Here is a 23,916-nt window from a genome sequence, read left to right as displayed (position 1 = left end):
TAAACAATTCAAAGACAACCTACCACACAGTGCATTTCTGCGTTAACCTCATCTATTCGCGCGCATAACAGTATGATTGAACACGTTGTTAAGAATGTGTTTTGATTGTTGATCATACAAGGAGTGTGTTTGACTAGATCAGTTGATATTCAGCTTGTGCTTATTGGCACATGGAAAACTTTTAACGATTGTAATATCCAGTTAATGTGGTCTGCATCAAACACAAGCCAATACTGTGAACAAAAAAACTAACAGAATCAATGAGTTAATTGCTATTGCTAAGAAAGCACAAATCAGAACTCTCCGCTTAGCATAATTTTATCATCATTGTCCATACCTGGTGAGTAGTATTGAAAAAGTTTTAATTCTTTCCCAAGTGAAAAAAATCTCACAAATGTCTAAATCTGTCGAAATCAGATATCTCAAGTCTCATTGAGTCTAACAAGACAATAGATTTTGAGGCTTGAGATATCTGATTTCGTCAGATTTAGACTTTGGGATATATCACTTCAAAATTTTTTTACTCGGGTTTCCTATTATAGATTCCCGAATTAGAAAACTCAGTGCTTCAAATACTTAAAAAAAACTTTATGGGAAAACAATCGCTGCAAAAAAAATCTTTACAAAAATTGGATCAAAGGTCGTTGGTATGCGTCTCGGTCATTAATAAATATTTTGCTATAAAACGAGTTTACGTGCACACTTTCGACGAAAAAAAAACCATTCACCCATATAGTTCGTACCCGAATCGAAATACGTAACAACAACAAAAATAATTATGCAAATATCGAGTAATTGCACAGCAATTAGGGCAAACAACCGATGGGATCATAAAGATAGAGATACATTTCAAATACACAAATTGAGTCATAGTAAGGTCTTCGAATTTATTTTCATTTTACATTTAAATACATTCAAGCACCATGTGTGTAACATATATATAATACGTTTTATTTGTCAACAAAAACCGACCCCATTGTCGTTTCGCGCTGTAGTAAATTATATTGCACTTTTCTACTTACTTAACATATCATCAAATCGTACATAGTACTTAAAACCAGCACACGAACGTTAAGCAACCACCTAAACATGTTCTTTTACATGTAAATGTTATATGTTCACATCAATTGCATGTTAATCCTTTTCCTTTTTTTCGAAAGGGGTGACATCAAAAAAAGAGGATAATATGACAAACGCTTCAGTATATCCGCAACCGTTATTCCAGTCGTTCGGTATAACTCCTGTTAGCGTATGGAGTAGCCAGGAAGAGATTTGTTATTAGTGAGAAAAGAATTGGTAACGGAAAAATTGTTAAATTTTAATTTCCATCGATAAAATTTGTTTGAAAATTTAAAAATATTTTCTTTGACTAACAAAATCCGAAATCATATCAAGATTACGTAAATAATGCTTGCGTACAATAATAAGGATAATTCATTGCCGTGCATATCTATTTGTTCACACAATATACAACAATGTAATACACACCGAAAATCTGTTTTACTCGTCTATCTCCCTTTTCAACACGAACAATATTGTGTTATATTTAAAATCACTAACTCCTTTCAAACAGTGTAGTTTACCTTTACCATTATTTTATGGACCTCATAACTCAACACATACCATCCTCTCTCGTTCTCTCTGACTTTTGTTATATGGTAAAAAAATTTGTATTTTCATGTTGTATTATACAGTACTCACAGTGGCCCGGTAAAAGACTTTGGCATTACCATGTTTTCTCACTAAAAAGCTAGTTGCAAGTTTAATGTCCGGAAGTTAACTTTTATTACTGCTGTTAAGTGCTGCATATTTTGTTGATTTTTTTTACATTTATCGAACATTGCTGTATAAAGCAACGAATTAAATATTAAAAACCGTTATACATAGTGTGTGCGTGCAACAATGTGAAATGTTTAGAAGAAAAACTGAAAATGAGTAAAATTCTAATTTTCAATTCATCGCAACAAACTACATAGAACCAATGGTGTTCGTTACAAACACGATAATGATGAATTCAAATGTTTTGAACGCGAAACGCCCGGGAATTTAATTGATATTGATCAGAAAACAAATCCACATTTTCTTAATAGATATGTCACTTTGGACGACTGAATTAATAGTTTCAACTGTAATTTTTCTATTGCTAAGGTAAGAAATTGCAAAGTAATTTTTTGTAGGAAAAAAGGTGCGAAAAAAATTGTATTGAAATGTGTGTGATGCAGAGAGATATAATGTACGTTTAATGTGAAACACTTCATGGTTAATTCGGAAATTTTTGCTTTTACGAAAATGAATAGAATTAGTTTGTCTTTTATAATGTGAATAATATATTTGCGCCTTTCCTGGAATAGACCCGATGTCATTGTGTTTTTCATGACTATGACTAGGATACAATATAGTCTTGTGTAGTGAACGACAATGTGCAATGTCATTGCACGGTGCTCAGACGAAAGTTGTTCTTATATAAATTCAAACCAATAGTCTTAAGAGGTAAACGGTATGGGTAGTAATAATTTCCTAATATTTAAGCTTTTGTAATAAGTGAAATTTTCTATAAAATTGTTCTAAGAAGAACCGTAGACTCCATTCTTGTCTGGATTCAAAATGAATTAATGACTAATTAAATTAGACATCTGTTATCGACAATGATGACAAAAGTAAACGAAAAGGTATATCTAATGTCTAAACGAATTGAATGTTAAAACTAATTAAGTAACAGATTTCCTACGAAACACTGAGAAATATTTTTGACGAAAGATTAATATTTTGTGATATTTTCGTGTTTTGACACAGGTATCTTACCTATCTTTTTTCAATAATTGTATAATGTTTACGAAATTGTATATTTTTTAGTCATTGATAATGCTGCCCGTTGTCGGCTGGCGAAATATTTGGCTACAATAAAATCATTTTCCATACCTGAGCTTCATCGAGTTTTTTTCTCTCAAAAGAAAAGCGCAAAGAAAGAGTGGAAAGATGTATAGAATTCAATGATTTTCTTGTGGTTCTCATACCGATTTGATTACAAATTGCCTTTATGCGAATCTTGCGAAATAAGATGCACTGAAATGTACTGAACACAAGTTATTATTATTTATATTGAAGACGAATATTCGGTGTTAAGGAATTTCGCGCCGCGTCATTCACAATAACCCACAAAGTTACATTTTCCTTATACAAAATGTGTCATTTTGTTAATTATTGTGAATGACGCGGCGCGAAATTCCTAGCAGCCGAATTCATCACATTTCAATTTAAATGTTGATCTATACTGTATGAGTTTCTGTAAATTTTATAGAGAATGTTACTAAGTGTTTGAAATTGGCAGGACACTTAGTCTGGGTACTTTAGTAATGATGAGTGATTTGGATGTTTTCCCAAAAATAGGATAGGAAAGTGATTTTTCCATTTTATTGTAATTAACAATGTTTAACAACCAAAATGTTCGTCTATTTCAGACGAAAAATTGTTAAAAATTTTAACGTTGCTTAGAACCTTCGCCGATCGTGGGAAATAAAATGCATTCACATCTAATGTTCATAAACTAATCGATTCATCGATAACATCTATATGATCAGAAATGGATCAATACCGATCGTTGGAATTTATTAATTATCATCGAATATTCGAAAATATTTCGCGTTTTATTGTGAACCAGACAAATAAATAAAAACATCAATTTGTGAAGACGACAACGACGAAATGTAAAAAAAATTGTCAAAGATTTAAAGCCAAAATCGATTCCAGAAATTATTTGAAAATAACTTTTTAATAATATTGAGCTAAATACACAAAATATTTTATGTGAAGCCCCATAACGTTAAAAATGAAATGAAACTATTAAATCACAAACAAGATCATTTATTTTCATTAAAATAAACAATTCACGTAATGGTAACAACTTGTTTTATAGAATGAAGAGAAAAAAAACAACTGAATATGGTGTGGTCTTTCCGTTGCGATTCGAAAAAATCTAACATTTTATTAAAAAACTATCTTATCTAAATGACAGTCCCGATAAAACTTTATTATTTTGAGAATGTCTCTTGCGTTTGTGTATATATCTCTGGTTCGTTTTTTTTTTCTTTTTCATTTATAAGTTAAAAGATTTTAATTTTAAAATTTGTATTCCATTCATGATTCAGAGCTTGTGAGTGAGTTGAGGTTGAGACGTTGGTCAGTAGCTATACGTTCATTTATGTCGAGGTATAAATAATTTTACTCTTTTTTTTCGTTCAAAAACCATTCTAAAAAGATAGAATCCAAGTAGTAATAACATTTAAAATATATAAAAATATGATATAACATATAAACAAGACTGGTTTTTTGTTTTGTTTTTATTTCGGTTATAAAATCATCGCGATAGTAAATTTATAACTTAAAATATTTTTATTTTTACAACAAACTAAAGTTTCATTATTTTTTATAATTTTTTTTTCGTTTCGCTTTTAATGGAATGAATACAAAAGAATTTAAGAGATTGTTAACACAAAAAACCCTTGTTTTTGTTGACGGTAGTTATGATTTTTATTCATTTTGCTCATTTTTTTGTGGTTGTTGACGCTGTTGTTGTTTATACTTAGTTTTATCGTGTAACTTTTGATCAGATACCTTTTGCGATATTTTTAATACAAAAAGCTTTATTAAGATGTAAATTTTTCTTAGCATTTATAAAAAGACAGGCGCCACAAGTTGCGGTTATAAATACAGAGTTACGATTCCTAACAGATGAATTAGTAGTTTTGCCACACATTTCTTGGAACTTTAAAAACGTAACTATGAATGAAAATGCTGTCTACAATTCAGATTGCCTGGTGATAGGATGTTGTCGGTATAGTATACGATTATCAAATGGTGTGAATTAAATTATTAAATTATCAAATGTCGGTGTTTGCGGCGTGATTACGCTTACTAAACTGCCGATTATTTAAAACAAACAATAAGTGTGACGAATTTGTCTGAAGGTCAGATTCCGCCAATAACGGCCTGTTGCGTTACAATTTTTAAGACCGAAAACTCTAGTTTCAAGAAACATTCGCCTGGTGCGAGATATCACCTTTTGAAGTTCATTAAAATTTTTGGTCTTTGACAGAAACATTATTTTTGATTTTATATGCATGAAGATTGCAAGTTACTTGACAATGAAATTGTTCAGTCCTGTGGTTTGATACGTAGAACGCTTGCTTCATACGCAAGAGGTCTGGGGTTCAAACCTCGTCAGGGCGCGTAAAACAAAAAAAAAATATTTCCAAATTTCAATTTCATTGTCAAGTAACTTGCAATCTTCATGCATAAAAAATTATTTCAATGTTCGGAACACCACCGAAGCAATACAACATTCAGAATAAAAATTATTTTTGATATTTTCGAACAATGGTATAGGACATTTTAACATATGCTTCCCCCCTATCTCCTGGCCAATACCTACCCAATGAGCCCACATACATGTATGTCCATAGCCCGTAGCGGCAGTAAATGACTGCTAAAAACACCCTCTTCGACTTTAGGTGGAAATTCACCAGTCAATAAAAGAATATTAAAATGAAACGACTGCGGTTTTAGACTATTGGTGCCAAGGGCTATCTGGGCATGTAAACAAAGAGTCGCTAAAAACAAATTAACGTAGCTCCTTAGAATTGTTTACATACTGGAGCTACGCGGGTCATTGTAATCGATATATTTTTTACGGAAAATAAATGAAATGAAAGAGCTCCGGCGGAGCCTGGTCCACTTTCAAAAAATCCATGTAGACATTTATACTTTCGTTTAATGTATAGTCCACAATTGATCCAAAATCTTTTACTTCATTTGTTTGAACATACCTTGTCCTAAGTATAAGAAACCTAGCTCATCGTTTATTTTTTTTGGTCCATGATTTCGATAAAATTGATGATTGTTTTTGTCCTTTTACATGTGTCCTCCATAGTTTCAAATCGAACTGCAGGTGATCGACGTCATCTGAAAATGTGTCGTTACGGAATCGATAACGTTACGGTTTCTAGTACCAGAATGAACCGAATGAAGAAACGAAGTAGTCCCATCTTATCGTCCATTTACTTTTCTTTTCTTTTTTTCTTGAATGCTAGTCTCAATCTGCCTTTGGGATGTCAAATATTAAAGCTCCATTACTTCACTCCATTCGCTTGAAAATTTATTCAAGTGAAATCATAAAACAAAATTTTCTTTAACCCAGCCAATCCCAATTGCGACTCATGTAGAAGATGAGTACTAACCATAGTGAAAAAGGAATTATAAAGAAAAGTGTATCCAAACTGATTTTATAATTAATTAATTATTTCCCTTTGATATGCAAAAATTCTGCTGGAGTACATATTTGAACCCATAATCTCATATACACAACGTAAATAAAACCAACAATAAAGTGGTATGCTCTGTTCGACATTCCATTGGATGATCTTCTGTTATGTGGAAAATTTATACATCCATACGATATATATATATATATATATATATGCAAGAGAATGGATTCATGTACACTACGGTATTCATTTATTGCGAAATTGTAAGATTCCTGTTTTTGCTTTAATGCGACGAGACTAGAACCTTGCTATAGTATCACATTCGCTTGAGATGTAGTCAATAAATGCCAGTGAACATAACACCGCGGCTTTCGTTGAAAACAACATAAACAACATTTACATATAAAAATGTAGATAAAATTGGTAGCGAAATAGAAACTGAGCGTTAGCTGTGTGCTGCAGAGGCATTTTGTATCTTTACGATAAGTTTATTTAACCAAAATGAATTTCAATCAATTGACGGACGTGTTTTGTTTTGATGTTTGCTTTTATTGATTTATTTAAGTGGATCTGACCCTTAAAATGTAAATTCAACAAGCTTTTACAACCATTTCTGAAAAAAAAACATCAAATTGAGGGTAAGTATGGAAATTAGTGTGCAAAATTTACATTTCGCATTATACAAACGATGTTAAGGTTCTAAACCTTGTTAGATACTGAAAAAGCTATGCATCTTTACATTTGAGAAATGTCGTAATAATAAATTATTACCCCGATAGTCATCATCTACTTAAGGGCTTAGTATTAATTTTCGGATTAAAGTTGAGTAAAAAATCCAGCAGGTTCAACATGATTAAAGAAGTCACGTAACTGCTTTATTATTGCTGTTTTGAGATGTAGCATCAACTTCTTAAAACTATTAAATAGAAGTGTCGGATAACAAAAAAAATTCTTTTGTAATATTGACGAGGGGTGAGTAAGTAATTCATTTATTTATAAATTAGCTCGAACCGCTGGGAGATTTTTCAGGTCGGGATGCAATGACTCCTCATGACCATCCATGGTCCGTCGACTACAGGTTCTTATTCACTTCCCAGATCGCATTGTCTAGCTGTTATCATCCTTTGAAAATTGTGATTTTTTTACTTTCCAAGGCCACTGCTCTGCAACCAGGTGGACTAGAGTAACTATTTTTATACGAACGATCTTGCAATAATTATTAGTCCCTCTACTAATCACAATATAAATTAGGACGCTAGGCGACTCGACGGACCATGGGTGGTCATGAGGAGTCATTGAATCCCGACCTCAAAAATCTCACTGCGGTTCGAGCTAATTTATAAATAAATGAACTACTTACTCACCCCTCGTCAATATTAAAAAAGAAAATTTTTTGTTATCCGACACTTCTATTTAAAGTTGGTTAGGGCGCACCGTGTTAATGTAAAATACTGTACTAACACTTGCAAGAATAAACTTAATCGAAATAGAAAAGATTAGCTGCTACGATATCGTCATCGTCAATGAAACGGAAATAACTCAGGAACTGACCGTTGATTGATTTCCCAATTTACTCCAACGAACTATGAATTTTCTTATTTACAACCGAGGCAGATCAGCTTGTAAACAGTTCTATAATTTGTGCTCGGTAAAATGACGACAGGTCTGGTCCTGTCTTGTGTTCTCTTAGATAGCAAAATGTTACAACTGATGAAGTAAAAGATTTTGCAAAATCGAAAGAACTAACAAACTTTAATCATTATATGTTGATAGATACGCTTGCCGTTTGTAAAAGATTGTCTGTTTTCGTGCATGGAAAGCGATATGGTATATGAAATTTCGATAAGTTTTCAAATGAAAATTTGCTATGTACATTATTCAACAGAAGCCGATACAATGGTAGATTTTCATTCAATATCAATGTTGTAAAAGATTGGTTGAAAAATTGTTTGATTTTATCCATTAAACAGATGAATGAGCGAACGAAATATATCAGCAGCTCTTTAATTGAGCCAGAGAAAAATTATTTTATTATAATTGGTATCAATAATGTGTACAATCGTATATAATAAAATGAAGTGCATAATATTGCATATGGTATGCCTATACAATTCGTCGTTACATATACCGTACATGTATATATAGATGAACAGAATGTATTTTATATTTAAAACCTTTAATAATCAGTAACATGTATTTAAATCGGTTGAAAGTCTGGAAAACGATAAGATTAACAAAATATTCAGCTTCTTATGCCAGTGTGTTATGCGGACTTATAGTGGCTGTCAATTTTTTTTCTTAACGTGAGCAGGACTGGATTCTTTTGTATATTTTTTTTTATAAAAAAATTATTTTATCTGTTTATACAGACAATTTATTTATACAGAAAAACATATATAGAAAGCAAAAACAGATGAGAAAATTATTATCGTTAAAGACATTCTTTGATACAAAATGTTTCAGGTTGAACTTATTTTATTTCTTTTATTTTTTTTTCGAAAATTAATTAAACCAAAAGAATTTTATCAACTCTAATAGTTGTCATTAATTAATGGAGTTCACTTATTTATCAAAAGTTATCGCAGAAAGTTCAGATAATTATTGAGTTGTGTACATTTAATATTTTCAGACTGAGGGCATCGACAATGTCCTCTAATGACATTACATAGAACAGAAGATATATTTAACGGTGTCTACATTATATGAACATACCCGGCTGTTGAAATCCCTCAATTAACGGATAAATATAATTTTAAAAGTTAAGTTCTGCAATCTGCAGTCTATACAAGACTCAAACCACATACCTATAACTAAAACTCAATCAATTATATCCTTTGTAATGTCGAAATTATTTGTAAAAAAAATTAATTCAACAAAAAAAGTTATTTAATTTTGTGTGCATGTCCATTGCAAATCACTTCCATACAACAAAATCGTAAATTTTTTTCGTTCGATAGAGAGGTAGATGAATTGATATTTAATGTTAACAGAGGCGATTGTGATTAATTCATTTTTAATGACAGGAATTTAAGATGAGGTGTTTGGCAATATTGTGTGATACAATGTTGCATTCTGCGTTGTGTGTTGTTTCTTAACCGTATAATTAGATCAACGCGTCAATTACCAAAATTAATGTAGCTCTGTTTAAGATGAAAGATAAAAAACAAATCTCAAAATGTTGATTTGATCATTATAGTATCCTCCAAACGCCACCAAGTTTAAGAAAGACATAAATAAATCAGTTCCTCTTCAATTCCATTCTTTTTCCAAACGAGCATGATTCCGATCTCCGATGATATTTTCCTTGAAGAGAGGGAGAGTTTACTTACCACACCAAAACCAAATTTTCATTTCTAAAAACGAGATATTTTTTCTTGATTCATTTCAGTATCTCAGTCATGTCTGACGTTCGCACAATTTGCCGCACCGTACCTGGTCTCACCAAAGAACAATTAGAACTATGCTATCGAGCTAATGATGTAACATCAGCCGCAATTGATGGATTAGAACTGGCGGTAAAGGAATGTCAACTACAGGTAAAAGAATTCTCTGAACACTTTCAATTATTAAAAAAAAAAATTGTAGTTTCAGTGGCATCGATGGAATTGCTCGTCTTTAAGTTCTAAAAAGAAAAATCCTCACACATCCAATCTATTGAAAAAAGGTAAGCGTTTAACGAACAGCTTTTATCCGAAAAAAAAATCTATTTCAAATTACGCCACCATAGCTGCTCACCTAGTCTATAAGTAACCATAAATATTTATTGTTATTACTAGTGGGACAACGTACACATTACGTTTATCGTCTTAGTGCCTATAATAATATGTCCGGAAATACAAATAAAAATTTATTAAAAATGAAAAATCATTGAGCAGCAGATGTTAGTACATTGAACGACGAGACCAGAATGTTCCAACCTTAACATCTACCTTTACAAATCGAAGAGCGTGAAAAATTGATTATGTTTTAAGAAACGATTGCAATGGTCTCACAAATAGAAGATTTGACGAAATAAATGATAATCAAAACAGATGTTTTAGAGTCTCAAATTCTCAGAAAAGACAATCGTGTACGCTTTTCATGCAACATACATATACGTTAATATGTATGGAGATATTCCTAATTTTTTTTGACTAATAACAACCTTCATCTCGATAGTTTAACGAAATAATCTTACAGGAGGTCCGACACAATTACATTTTTTTTTAATAAAAGAAGAAGAAAGAACTCAACACGAAAAAAAATGTTGCCGTAAAACAAACGCTTTAACCACCAAATTATTAAGTCAAAAGGTGTATCCAATATTTATTGGTATATGGCAAGCGAAAAACAAATTTTATATCTTTCAATATGCGTCAATTTGTTACGCATGCTCAAGTCATATAGTCATAAATCTATTCTTACTTTTCGACCTGTGGAGCTACAAAAAAAAAGGAAAAAGAAATACATGAACGGGTCCCAAGGTTTTAATAATATGTTTGTCTCGACATTTTTATAAACTAAAGTTTGAAAGAAAATACGAGCAATTAATTTACGTTTACCAAAAGTATTTGAGCAGAGTGTTAGACGTTAGTGTTAACCCATGGTATGTTACGCTTGCTTATACTTATTGCAATGCAAGTGAACCAGACACATTGGTCATGCTGATATAGAATAGTAGATTATTCACCTCTGTCCACATGTTTATTTAGACACTTGGGGAGTTGTTGCATGAGCCGAAGGCGAATGTTATAACCCCAAGTGTCTAAATAAACATTTGGACAGAGGTGAATACGCTATTTTATCTACCGACGGCGGAATAATAGCACTTTTTCACTGCTATTATTTCACCTAGGTAGATAAAATAGATTACATTATAAGGTCACATAATTTTTAACTGGTAATTTAGTAGTCCTGGCCTATGAAGGTGGATTAGGTAAATTACTTACGTAACCTTTTGACCGTTTTTATTTCAACAGAAATTCGACTCGGTGCTTTAAAGTTTAAAAATTTTCTCATCCTATTCCCCTTTGGGTAGCCATTTAGGACTTGTCGGCTACTTACGAGTTTCATAGATTTCTCGCCTCTAATGGTATGGGAACTGCATATTCACTAACGTTGGTAAAGTGATCGTAAATTGTTAAATTCACATTTTTGTACTGACTGAGCAAACAGAAGTACTTGTGTGTGTTGATTATAACACATGTTTTACAGGAAATCAAAGTTGAACTTTTTCAGCAAACTGAATCAATGATTTCCAATTAATTGTAACAAGTTAACGAACTTACTCACCGCAAACAACCGCAGAAATCCACTACTAGTGTAAAATTCACTAAATACCTGCTTCAGCTCCACAGAATGTCAAAAGTAAAATGAACAATTTTTCACTGTCCAAATCTATTTAAATTCATCGGTGAAAATCAAACAAGCCATAAATGCATACATAAAAATATAGCTGCCTGCACGCTCCTAATTATATGGAGTCTTTGTTGAGGCATTGATAAATTCGAACTTTTTTAATATAACCATAACCATATTTATACATAATTCACGTGAGCGCTATTATTGTTATTACAAGAAAATCATTTACATAATTGTAAACAACAAATGGGGCTTAAAACACAGAGACATAATTTATTTATGCATTTTATTTGCATTGTGCATTAAGTTTGAAATCTGTAAATCGTTTTCCATTGAATTTAAAAGCTTCTTCGGTTGACATATAGTAGGTAAAATGTCTTGGTATTTAAATAAACCTTTTTCTGTGTTTTTTCTCCCTTTTAAAAACTTTTTTGAAAAACAATTCGACTGGTTAGTAGTCAAGCAAAGATCTGTCGACAGGTTGTTTTGTTCTGACTTGGTTTTCTTGTTATTTGAAATGGAAACGATACGACGGCAGACAGGACAGATTGACATTTTGTCTTTATGTTCTTTATCCGCACACATCAAAATTGGCGTGTAATTTACTTGTAAACAAATGAAGTGCTTTTAAAAAGGTTTATTCTGTCAATGGCTATTGATTTTGATGTAAATTTATATTGCCGATCAACATCAAATTGGCATATTAAGGAAAAAATGGAATTTCTTATGCGGTTCATTGTAAGATATGCCAATTATTATCGTTCTCTTTATGAAAAGTTCAGCGATTAGAAGTGGATGAAAAGTTCAAGGTCGCGTCTTGTTAGTAAATGCGGAAATTTGTGCTCACACGTAGCTTTAATGAAAGAAAAGGAATATTTTACGATCGATTTTCGAATAAAGTGATTCCGTATTTGGATTTTACTGAAGTAAAGATTTATGTACATCTGGGTCTTTTTGAGTGTCACATCACTACGAGACAGTTCAGTTCATGTGTTCGAAGAGACGAACCATTTTCTTTTCTTTTTTCAAATATTTCAATAAGACTTAGGTGTCAGAAGTTCTGTTTCGTCCGAGTGACTATTTTTGGATTAAGTTTTCCCTTTATTATCAAATTTTCCCCAAAATTTCCCCGATTCTTTAAGACGGAAAAATTGAAAAAAAAAGTTTTTTCAAGAATAGTTCTCGGTTTTTGCACGAACAATTAAATGAAGTGAATGTGATAATGAATAGATAATGTATAAATGTGAAAAAATAGAATATCTGAAGATGAACGAATTAAATGAATGTAAAATTGTGTATGTAATGCTGGTGCTCAATAAACGTATATATCTATCTATCTATAACTGCTGCTTTTGGCTGGAACACCTCATCATTTTTCTAAAATATTTTCCTTCTTTCTCCTTACAGGCTATAGAGAAAGTGCTTTCGCTTTCGCAGTGTCATCAGCCGGTGTGGCCTACAATATTGCCAGAGCGTGCAGTCAGGGAAAATTAGTATCATGTGGTTGTGATCCGAGTGTAAATCGCAAAAGTTTAACGAAATCATTGAAGGAAAGCATGCAAAAGGACAAAACATTCTATCTTGACTCGACGTCGTACCAGAAGTTGAATGACAGCGCACAAAAGAAATTGCAGCGGTAAGCAAACGTAATAATTAATTATGAAAATGAAAATTCTATACGAAAGTTTGACAAATTTTACAGTATTCGAACGACGAGTCGATGGAAATGGGGAGGGTGTTCTCACAATCTGAATTTCGGGATAGAGTTTTCGGAATTGTTTTTGGATTCGAGGGAAAAAGCCGGCGATATTCAATCAAAAATTAATTTACATAACAATCATGCTGGGCGAATGGTATGTGTAGTTATTTCATCAATAATCTGTTACTTCAATCGGATTTATTTTCTGCAGGCAGTCGCGAACAATATGCAAATCCGTTGCAAATGTCATGGTATGTCTGGAAGTTGTCAACTAAAAACGTGTTGGAAATCAGCACCGGATTTTCGTGTCGTTGGCAAAGTGTTGAAGCAGCTATTTCGGAAAGCCGTTCTAGTTGATCAATCGAACATGGGCAATGGCTCTCCAATAATCATTTCCAAAGGATCCCACAAAAAACATAAATCGAGGAACGTGGGACGCTTACCGAGAAAGATACGCAAGCACAAAAAGGTTGGGGATTTACAGAAAATGGAAAATTCATTGTTCTACTATCAAAGGTCCCCAAATTTTTGCGACAAAGATCCCAGCTCAGACATTCAAGGTATGTTACATTTACAGATGCCTAGAACAAGTAATGCATTACTTATGGTGGATTTTCTATAACAGGAACAATTGGTCGAAGATGCAATCGAACTGGTATAGGAAGCGGAAGTTGTGCATCGATGTGCTGTGGTCGTGGATACAATTTGATGAAAGAACGACGAGTTGAACGATGCAACTGTAAATTTCATTGGTGCTGTTATGTTGAATGTGAAGTTTGTGAAATCGAGGAATGGATCAGCGTCTGCAACTGAATTTTAGCCATATTACGTAGTACCAGTACCTAAGTGATTAGTATACGTTTAGCAATTATAATTTATCAACTGGAAACGAAGAGCTTAACGAATCAGTATTATGAATGTAAAAGTTTACACTTAATGTATTTAGATAAATTAGAAATAAAAGTGTAATGAGACTACAATCGTTGTTCTGTGTATTAGACAAGTTGAACAGACCGAGAGCCTTTGTCCATGCGTCATACATACATCATCATCACCATCGCTATTTTTATCATCATACATCATCATCACCATCGCTATATTTATCATCATACATCATCATCACCATCGCTATCTTTACCATCATACATCATCATCACCATCGCTATCTTTATCATCATACATCATCATCACCATCACTATCTTTATCATCATACATCATCATCACCATCGCTATCTTTATCATCATACATCATCATGATGAACAGGCACTTTAGGCACGCCGGAAAGTGCTAAGGAGGTCGAGGAATACCTCCAAATAAATTTCAAAAAATCAAAAGTCAAATTTTTGATTTTTAGAATTTTTTTTGAAGATATTCCTCGACTCCCTTAGCACTTTCCGGTGTGCCTAAAGTTGACAAGTCACAATAACCGGCAACGTGTTAAGATTTCATAAAAACACCCACCATCTTACATTTGGTCTTCGATCCCTCCATAGTACCATTCCAATTTCTCATACAATAGACTACGCCAAAATGATTTTTTTTCTCAATTTTTTTACATAAAGCAGCTAAAAATTGAAAATAAAGATACCCGTGTCTCGTCTTTTCACGAAAAAACTTGAAACCGGAAAGATTTTTCACTTTATAAATTCCTGAAATATGTGATTTGCGCCATTTTCCACCCAAATTCCACATAAGGTCTTAAGTTTGCCACTTTGCAATTACAGTAGTATGAGTAGTATTGTTCACTCAGTTCATCCAGTTTTGACTGATTCACTGAATTTTGTTTTGATGAAATGTCAAATCGGGACAGTAAATTTTAAATCTCAAACAAGTTTGTGTCGAAAATTTGTAGTATTTCGCGTAAAACAAAGTGATTCTGTTTAAATTTCGCACAGAAAATAGTTCCGAGTGTGCTCATGCTAGTGTCTTAAAAAGAATTTAGGACAAATTCTCCGAAATAATTTTAAAGACAAATTAATTTGGTCAAACATTGTGGGTGTTGTGAAAATCTCATTTTTAAAAGTAATTTGGTGTGAATTGTGCCATTCAGTGTTCAATTCCTTAATTTTATGTGCCTAGAAATTGCCTGCAATACGTTTCGTGCTAATTCAGTCGGTAAAATGTGAAGAAAACATACAAAAATATGTTGCCATTCAGGTAAACAAAATTCTTGACATGTCTGTTGTGAAGTTAGTCGTAAGTGACACCACAGAACTGAAATTTTTTTGTCCGTTAATTTAAAAAATGATTTTTTTGGCGGAAATGCTTTTATTTGAATGTGTGCATGTTTCCGGTAAAATAAAATAGTGATAAAGTCACCACTATTGATGACCTTTAAAATGGCATCATCGGTTAAATATGATTGGCATAGTCTATTCGAATCGTTTCGATTGCTATTTGTTAATCACGCAGAATAGCCTCTTCGAGTTTTAAAATTATCTCCTTGACTTGACTGACTTGACTCGAGGGGTAGTCACTGATTTACTTGAGGACGCCAGCTTTTTTGGACAAAAACGATAATGTCCAACAATAACAATAATTCCCAACAATAATGCCCCGTCAAAAATGGCGACCATTGTGAATGTATACACATGGACAGGACAAGTCAATTTTCTATTTATTTTTGATTTTTATTCTAAAAGTGCGTCCGGATCTGCATTTTAGATCTAATTTGTAGGAAGCTAACGACATTGAGCTGGAAAAAACTGTTTCACTTTTCAACACGCTGTATACGACGAAAAACATTATATGTTCCGCTTGCAGGTGAAGCACGTGTTTGTTGTGTAGTGGATGATGTTTGTCGTCGAACAGCGCGTTGAAAGATGAACAGATTTTTTCCAGCTTAATGTCGTTAGCTTCCTACAAATTGGATCTACGGATTGCAGTAATAAAATATAGATCCGGCCGGACTTTTAGAATAAAAATCAAAAATAAATACAGAATTGACTTGTCCATGTGTATGCATTCACAATGGTCGCCATTTTTGACGGGGCATTATTGTTGGGAATTATTGTTATTGTTGGACATTATCGTTTTTGTCCAAAAAAGCTGGCGTCCTCTACTATCGCAGTAAATCACAGTAAATCACGGTAAATCACAGTAAATCAAGTAAATCAAAAATGCATTTTCTAATAAGTTTGAATCCATTTGGTTCAATTTGTGTTAATTCATGAAAATTATCCTATATGTTTACGGCCACGATACTTCGAAATGTAGTCCAGTGACAATTAAAAAAAATTTAATTTTTTTTTGTGATTTACTTGATTTACTGATTTACTAGTGATTACCCCCTTGACTTGACTTTCGCAATAACAAGCTTGCCCCTGTGGGCTCACCCATGAGATTATTTGAACGTGAGGACTTTGACTTGAATGATCACGAATGAAAATCAAGTCCTAATCCTCCCTTTTCTCTCTCCTAGACTCGGTTCATCGTACACCAGAGAACAATTGTGCGCTTCCTCTCGTCGAGCACTCTTATTCACATTCGCACTCTGCCTCCGGAACTTTGTGTACGATGAACTTTGTCAGTGGTGGGGCCACTACTTGCATTACTTTGACTTATATACCAAGGATGAACCAAGGTAACTAACTCAACCACCGTCGCTCGATCTATGTGGTCGGACTAACTACACGGCAGTGGGGAGATGAACCAACCACCTGAGCTCTATCATTGCTCTGAAATATTTTTGTATAGAATTGGTATCGTGAAGAAAATTACCTGCAGCAGGAGACTTACCAAACCACACGTCATACAAACCATTCATTCAGAATCATTGTTATTTCATCGTAAGACCATTTTCAAGCGTTTGTGCGTAATCATTCCTTTGATTTTCGTATCATTCAAAAAAGCGTTCTCCAATAAGCCATTAGCGCGTGAAACGAGAGAGATAACATTAAGATCAGATATACATATCTTTAGCAGAAGATAACACAGCCAAATTATTACATAAAACCGTTTACACTATCGCTAGTCAAAGAAACGAGAATGCTCCCGTCAACAAACGTCCGAGAAAAACTGGAATAGCTGTTCCGACAGACACCGCGCAACAGGAATGCTCTTCTCAACGTTTCGTAAAACGCTTCTCATGTGGTAGCCACACCACGTAAACAGCGACACCTACGTGTAGAGGATACACTCCTCTTAGCGAACGTGCAAGAAACGCTCAAACTCAGAGGCTGCTAAGCCCTTTAACTTTACGGAGAGAATAGTTTCTACAAGCGAGGCAAAGGTTCCCTTCAAGAAACGTTAGAGAAAAACTGAAGGCTAACGAACCATAACTTTGACTTGACAGACGTCGACAACAATTAAAACCAACAACAGGCCGAAACTCGAAGCGCGCAACATCACGGAAAGAAGAAAGCTCTAGACAACAACAAATTGCAAACAAATTGTACTTGTGCACGTACGAAGAGCGAAAACAAGAATAAGGCTTCTAATCGCACAGGACCATCGGTTAAGTATCTGTTTGCCAAAACTGGTAAAACGGCATATCCAAACCAAAAGCGTAAATGCTCCTTACAAGAAACGATAAAGCAAAACCGTGAGATATGACGCATTCAGAGAATGGTAACTGTAAAGCATCAACCATTCGCTCATCAAGTTACATCGCAAGTACCGTAAACCGTTACCCTATACAAACCGTATCTGCTTCAACTGGAGTCCGAGTTTTCTCCAAACCGTGCTGCGGTTTCAGTATTTCAGTATCATTTACGCGGGACAAACCGTATTTGCAACACATTGACACCACGACCAGAGCCTTCGTTCATCGAGTTTCACTGGTTTCACGTCTTGACCTGGATACAGCTCCGTTCGATATTCCTCCTGTTAGTTTCCGCATTGGCATTCGGCCTCTATTTCTCGGCATTTCCCTCAAATTCATGAGTTCCATCGTCGAGAAACAATGTTGGTAATCATCCCGTTTCACCGCCTAAGTCTCCGTCCGTCGAAATTTCATCCGGGAAATACTACAATCGCTCGCGAAAACAGTCGGACACAATTGTTAACAACTTTAAAATCAAACAAACCAAAAAAACAAAGAAATAACTTGAAAAACTAAGACAAATTTTTCACGTCCAGCCATTTTCACATTGCCTACTACTCCTACTACTCGAGGTTTTAAATTATCTCCCATTAAAAAACTAGTCAATGTAACAAAATTAGATACAAATTATGGTCTGTGAAATTAAACCTTACTACCATCTAGATGAGATCACTCAAACGGTGAGTATTTAAATATTTGAAAATTAATTTCTAAATTACACAAATTCGTGTTACTTTGTCAATCTTAAAATTACATTCGCAAGATAATTAAAAGGTAGTAGGTAGCTATCACAGTAATATAAGTAGCTAATTAGGGTCAAGCTATAGACAACCCATGAACTTCATAATTGACTTAAAACACTTACGTCCAGTAAATTTAAAGTAAGAGAATTACAAAGACAGTGACTGACTACTTTCGTATAAATTCGATGATAAGAAAATTCGAATTGACTTTATTGATATGAATTTTTATACTAACTCTTCGAAGAGGAAATAAATAATCCGCTCCGCTCAAACTTTATTCGAATCTTTTATTGAATCGAGTCAGTTTTAACATCCAATAAAATATTATAGCCGATCAGATAAATTATGTAAAAAATAATTAACTTTTTCTAACGACCACCTCACACTGATGAAATTTCCCACCCTCTTACCTGACCACAACAATCGGGATCTTCGACCCCTCCATAGTAGCATTGCAATTTCTCATACAATTCGAGTCGTTTCGATTGCTATTTGTTAATCACGCGTGTTTTTAAATTATCTCAAATGAAACAGCTCCTCAATGTAACGAATTGCCTGTAATTCTTTTTCCAATTAAACTACTACATTTGAAAACAATCGATCATTATCATGCAACATCTGCTAATCTTCACACATCAAACGACGAACCACTGGCCATCCAACTTCCGGCTTCATCCATTACGCTTTCGTCATAAACGCTGATGTCTTTCCGCATTTTCCACATTTCTTGCCGCTTTAAGTACTGCAGTGCATATGCCGACGATTCACCAGACGACAATTCATTTCACACTCTGGTAATAGTAAGTGATAATAAAGAACTATTTATAAAAAAAATCCATACCGATGGTTTCCCACCATCACGTCACACTAAAATCAATTTAATTATTTCTCTCAGTCTCTCTCTCCCTCTCTTTCTATGTCTCACGTTTATAGAATTACCGAATTACACGTCGATGTTGATAATGATGATGATGATTGTCGTCGTCGTTTCGCATCTACATGATCATCCGTGACGGACATTCCGAAGATCAAAAATCAATTTAATGAATTGTTTGAAAATGGTGATCTGAAAACTCGTGCCAGACTACTTGCATCATCGACTAAAGAATCTTCAAAAAGGTTGCAAGTGATCCCATCGGGTCAATTAGGATTACTACTGGATAACAATTCTACTAGAATTGCTGTTGGTCTTCGATTAGGCACTCAAATATGTGAGGAACATAAATGTCTTTGCGGTAAAACAGTCGAAAAAGATGGATTGCATTGTTTATCTTGTGTTAAATGTGCAGATGGAAAATACGTTAGACATGATATTATGAATAACATATTCGCTTATGCATTCTCCAGTGCAGGTGTTCCAAATACAGTACAGCCTCCAGGTCTTTCAAGAGATGATGGTAAAAGACCTGACGGTATGACTTTGATACCATGGAGTCATGGGAGATCACTCTTGTGGGATGTTACCGTCCGGGATACCATGGCTGCATCATATATTAATGATTCATCAAAGAAAGCACGGTCCATTGCTGAAAAAGCAGAGAGACATAAGCATAACCATTACATTTCTTTGAAACAAAACTATTTGCTAACCCCACTTGCTTTCGAGACTTTAGGTTGCATGGGTATGGAAACAAAGAAATTTGTTGATAAATTGGGCTCTTTAATGAAAAAGGCAACGGGTGAGGTAAAATCGAAAGAGTACCTTCTGCAAAGAATTTCGATTGCGATTCAACGTGGTAACTAACGCTGCTTGTATTTTGGGAACATTAGGGAAGAAGAAGATCGATGATATTTTATCTACTGTAGTTTTTAATTTTTGAGAAAAGATCGATTTTTTACTGGCTGCGCCATAATTGTGAGCAGTCTCTTTTGTCGCATTTAAAATAAACCGCACGGTGATCTTCAAAATGTTTTTATTCGATCACTCGTGGCATTTCATGTCTTTCATGTTTTTAGTAGAGGGCGGCACCAAAAAGGTGGGCAACATAACAAGAAAATATTTCGATGGGAAAATTTTTGATTTTATCGATTTTTCTTTTTCTTGACCTCCGGAAGGCTTCGAAAACTGTTTGGACCCTACTGGTGACTTGTTTGATCACAAAAATATAGTTACTGTTCAGCCTGAGGTCTGTTATTTACAGTGATGCCAGTCATGACACTTATGAGTACCAAAAAACATCTTTTATGAAGCAAAGTCATTCTACTAGGTCGCTGTGAATTCGAAATAGTGTAGTCGATAACGCAATGAACGTTTACCGAGCGAGTTCATGCAAACGAGTGATTGGAGGTTGTTGGGTACATCAAAGTAATAACTTTCCGAAGAAGAGACAAAAAATTCCACCTCATCCTTCCACTCCCCATCCCTTCAAAGTTTAAATGCAGAGGTGTCTTTGACGAATTATTGATAGGGCTGTGTGAAACGGAGAGATTCGTGTGATAGCTAGCTCATTTTAAAGGTAAAGGTTCAAGGTTATTTTTAGCGCAGTTAGATTTTCCAAATTTTCCAAATCGTTTAAGACTTTTCCGACTTTTCTTCAAATTGATGTTTTAAATTTAATGTTAAAGTTAAATAATTTCTTAAATATGTTCCGAAGTAAATATTTTTTTTTGTAATATTGTTCCGTATATCATTTGCTACAATTTTGCCGAAGAAAGTAAAATTGTATTTTACAAAATGTAGGCGCCACATTAATTTTTCATGAAAAAATTCCATGGTTTTGCATAGAATTTTTAGACCGGTTTTTTGGTCAATTTTTTTTTTTTCATTGATTTTCTTGTTTAGATTGGTTTGAAATCGTAAGAAATACATAGAAACACAAAATTTACATCTTTTAACATGTTTAAAATGTCATTTTTGTCCATTTTTCAATATCAATTTTCGATTTCTTTGCACAACAAAAGGCTGTATCACACATTGATGATTTCTATTTTCTCTTATAAAATACTTTTAGTTAATTTACATAATTTAAGGGTTTTAAGGTTATTGAGAATATCAGATTTGGTAAGTAGCAATTCTTTTTTTAGAATATTAACAACGAAAACAATCGATTGAATCTAGCGAAGTAAAAGATTTTGGATAGCGTCGTTATAGTGTATGGATATGGAGGCTGCTTAATCATTACCCTATTTTCTTAACGTACATCGGAATTATATTAAAGCGAAGGGGTGAATCGAAGCAGGGATACCAGTCGGGCATTAAGAAAAATGAAATAGATAGTTGAAGCGTAATTGCTTTACAGTTTGCAATTTAACACTACACTCTTCATCTCAATGATCAGATAAGTGCATATTTATACAGGTATTTAATTTCAGCTTGTGTTTTATTCCGACCGATCACCCAGAGTGTTACTTGAAATAAACAAAATTTGTAATAAACGTCAATGAAAATTGCCTGTCAAACGATTCAATATTTGCTATGCATAAGAAAAAAAAAACATCAACTACCTGGAATGTAAAAATGTAGCAAAAGGTATATTATCCTATGTAATTGAAACATTCATTCAGTTTGTTAGATGAGCCGTTTAATGTAACACAATATTCAATTGGACAATGTTTGGTACTATTCCCATTCCTGATTATTTGCAGCCTCCGAAATGTATATCTGTATACAAGACTTGAAGAAACAAGGAAAAAATCAATTGTTTAGCGGAAAAAGAAGATTATTCGATTAGTTAAACAAGCAAACATTTTTTTTTGTAGAAAATCGTTAATTTGGTTTGAATGAACCGATGCGAAAGGAAAAACACTTTTAGCAGGCAGTTCAACATGTCTTTGGTGCTCAATACTCATTCACTACGAGTTAAATTGAAAATAATCTAGTTAAATGCACAAAATAAATAGGATAATCGGGGTTTAGAATGTTGTTAACGTACAATTTTCGATATATTCGTAATATTTTGTATATAAAGGCAAAAAACACCGGGGAACTCCAAAATTAAGGCACTGATCAAAACTTGGTTGCTCAAATTGGATTTTGATGTTAGGTCACGAGGAACATTCACAACAGCATGACGAAAATAGGCGACGAGCTCTCATTTGTGTCATCCGACATATCAAATTGTATACATATCAAATACATAAGCTTTATAGTCGAGTATATAAGTTTTATAGTTGAACTGCATAAATACCGAAGATAATCTTAGTGTGACTTCAGTAACATGTGGCTTTTATCGCACTAGTGCGATAAAACCCATTGCAAATCCTTTATCGCACTATTGCGATAAAATACGTTCAAATGACATTGCACACAGGCGGCGTAAGTTACAAATATCATCACTGAATTGCAAAAACGCACTTTATTTGACCAAAAATAAAACACACATTATGTGTGAATATAAACGCGTCATCTATGTACCCTTACATGCTTATGCACGGTGAAGTGCACATTACATCACTGCTTGTGACGGGGAAAATGCACTTACCGTCTCAAACATGTGAAATGTGTTACGTCACTTAAGTCACTGTGTTACGTAAGTGCATTTTCCCTGTCACAAGCAGTGATGTAAAGTGCACTTCACCGCGCATAAGCATGTAAAGGTACATAGATGACGCGTTCATATTCACACAGAATGTGTGTTTTATTTTTGGTCAATTAAAGTGCGTTTATGCAATTCAGTGATGATATTTGTAACTTACGCCGCCTGTGTGCAATGTCATTTGAACGTATTTTATCGCAATAGTGCGATAAAGGATTTGCAATGCCACATGTTACTGAAGTCACACTAAGATTATCTTCGGTATTTATGCGATTTTCGTCATTGCATAAAACGTTGTATGCAACACGAACCGTATGAAGGTATATTATCGCACTAGATGTCAGATTACCAATCCGAAGCGAAGCCGATACCTCCATACGATTCAATATATACAAATTTTTATCATACAAGAACTGTAAAGGGTATTTTATGTTCTCAAAATAGCAAATAGGTTCTCGGCTTCGCATCGAACCATTTACCATTTCTCGAACATAAAATACCCTTTACAGTTCTTGTAGTATAAATAACTCTAAATTTTTTTACATAAAATACTATACTTGAATAAACGAAGTAAGATGGTGGTGCATTCCACGCTTCGTGAAAGGTTAAGGAATTCTAATCTCAGTCATTTTGATATATTTGAAACTTTTTCTTTCATATAAACCTCTATGATAAGATCTAAAAGAGCCTGTGGATTTCTTTTGATGTTCTATGGGCTATAGGCAATTTCTTAAAATGATAATAAAAAACTAATTGACCAAAAAAAAAAAAATTGACCACATCATAATCGCACCAGCTAAATTATAATAGTTTAAACTCATGGAAACCCGTGACGATTAATTGTTACCGCACTG

At 33.7% G+C, this 23,916-nt stretch overlaps 1 protein-coding gene across 1 annotated transcript; it reads left to right on the top strand.

The window, feature by feature from the left end:
• Window positions 1-1,628: 1,628 nt before the first annotated feature.
• Window positions 1,629-14,276, top strand: LOC119075596 (protein Wnt-10a). The gene is made up of 7 exons (XM_037182066.1): window positions 1,629-2,148; window positions 9,649-9,796; window positions 9,846-9,924; window positions 13,008-13,236; window positions 13,303-13,453; window positions 13,511-13,859; window positions 13,925-14,276. Exons 1-7 carry the CDS (start codon window positions 2,093-2,095, stop codon window positions 14,110-14,112), a joined length of 1,200 nt encoding a protein of 399 aa, XP_037037961.1. The 5' UTR covers window positions 1,629-2,092; the 3' UTR covers window positions 14,113-14,276.
• The last annotated feature ends 9,640 nt before the right edge of the window (window positions 14,277-23,916 follow it).

Source organism: Bradysia coprophila, unplaced genomic scaffold (genome assembly GCF_014529535.1).
Source record: "Bradysia coprophila strain Holo2 unplaced genomic scaffold, BU_Bcop_v1 contig_232, whole genome shotgun sequence".
In the NCBI taxonomy this organism is placed as follows: Eukaryota; Metazoa; Arthropoda; class Insecta; order Diptera; family Sciaridae; genus Bradysia; species Bradysia coprophila.
The sequence above is the reverse complement of the archived record's forward strand: the minus strand, read 5'-3'. Positions and strand labels throughout refer to the sequence as shown.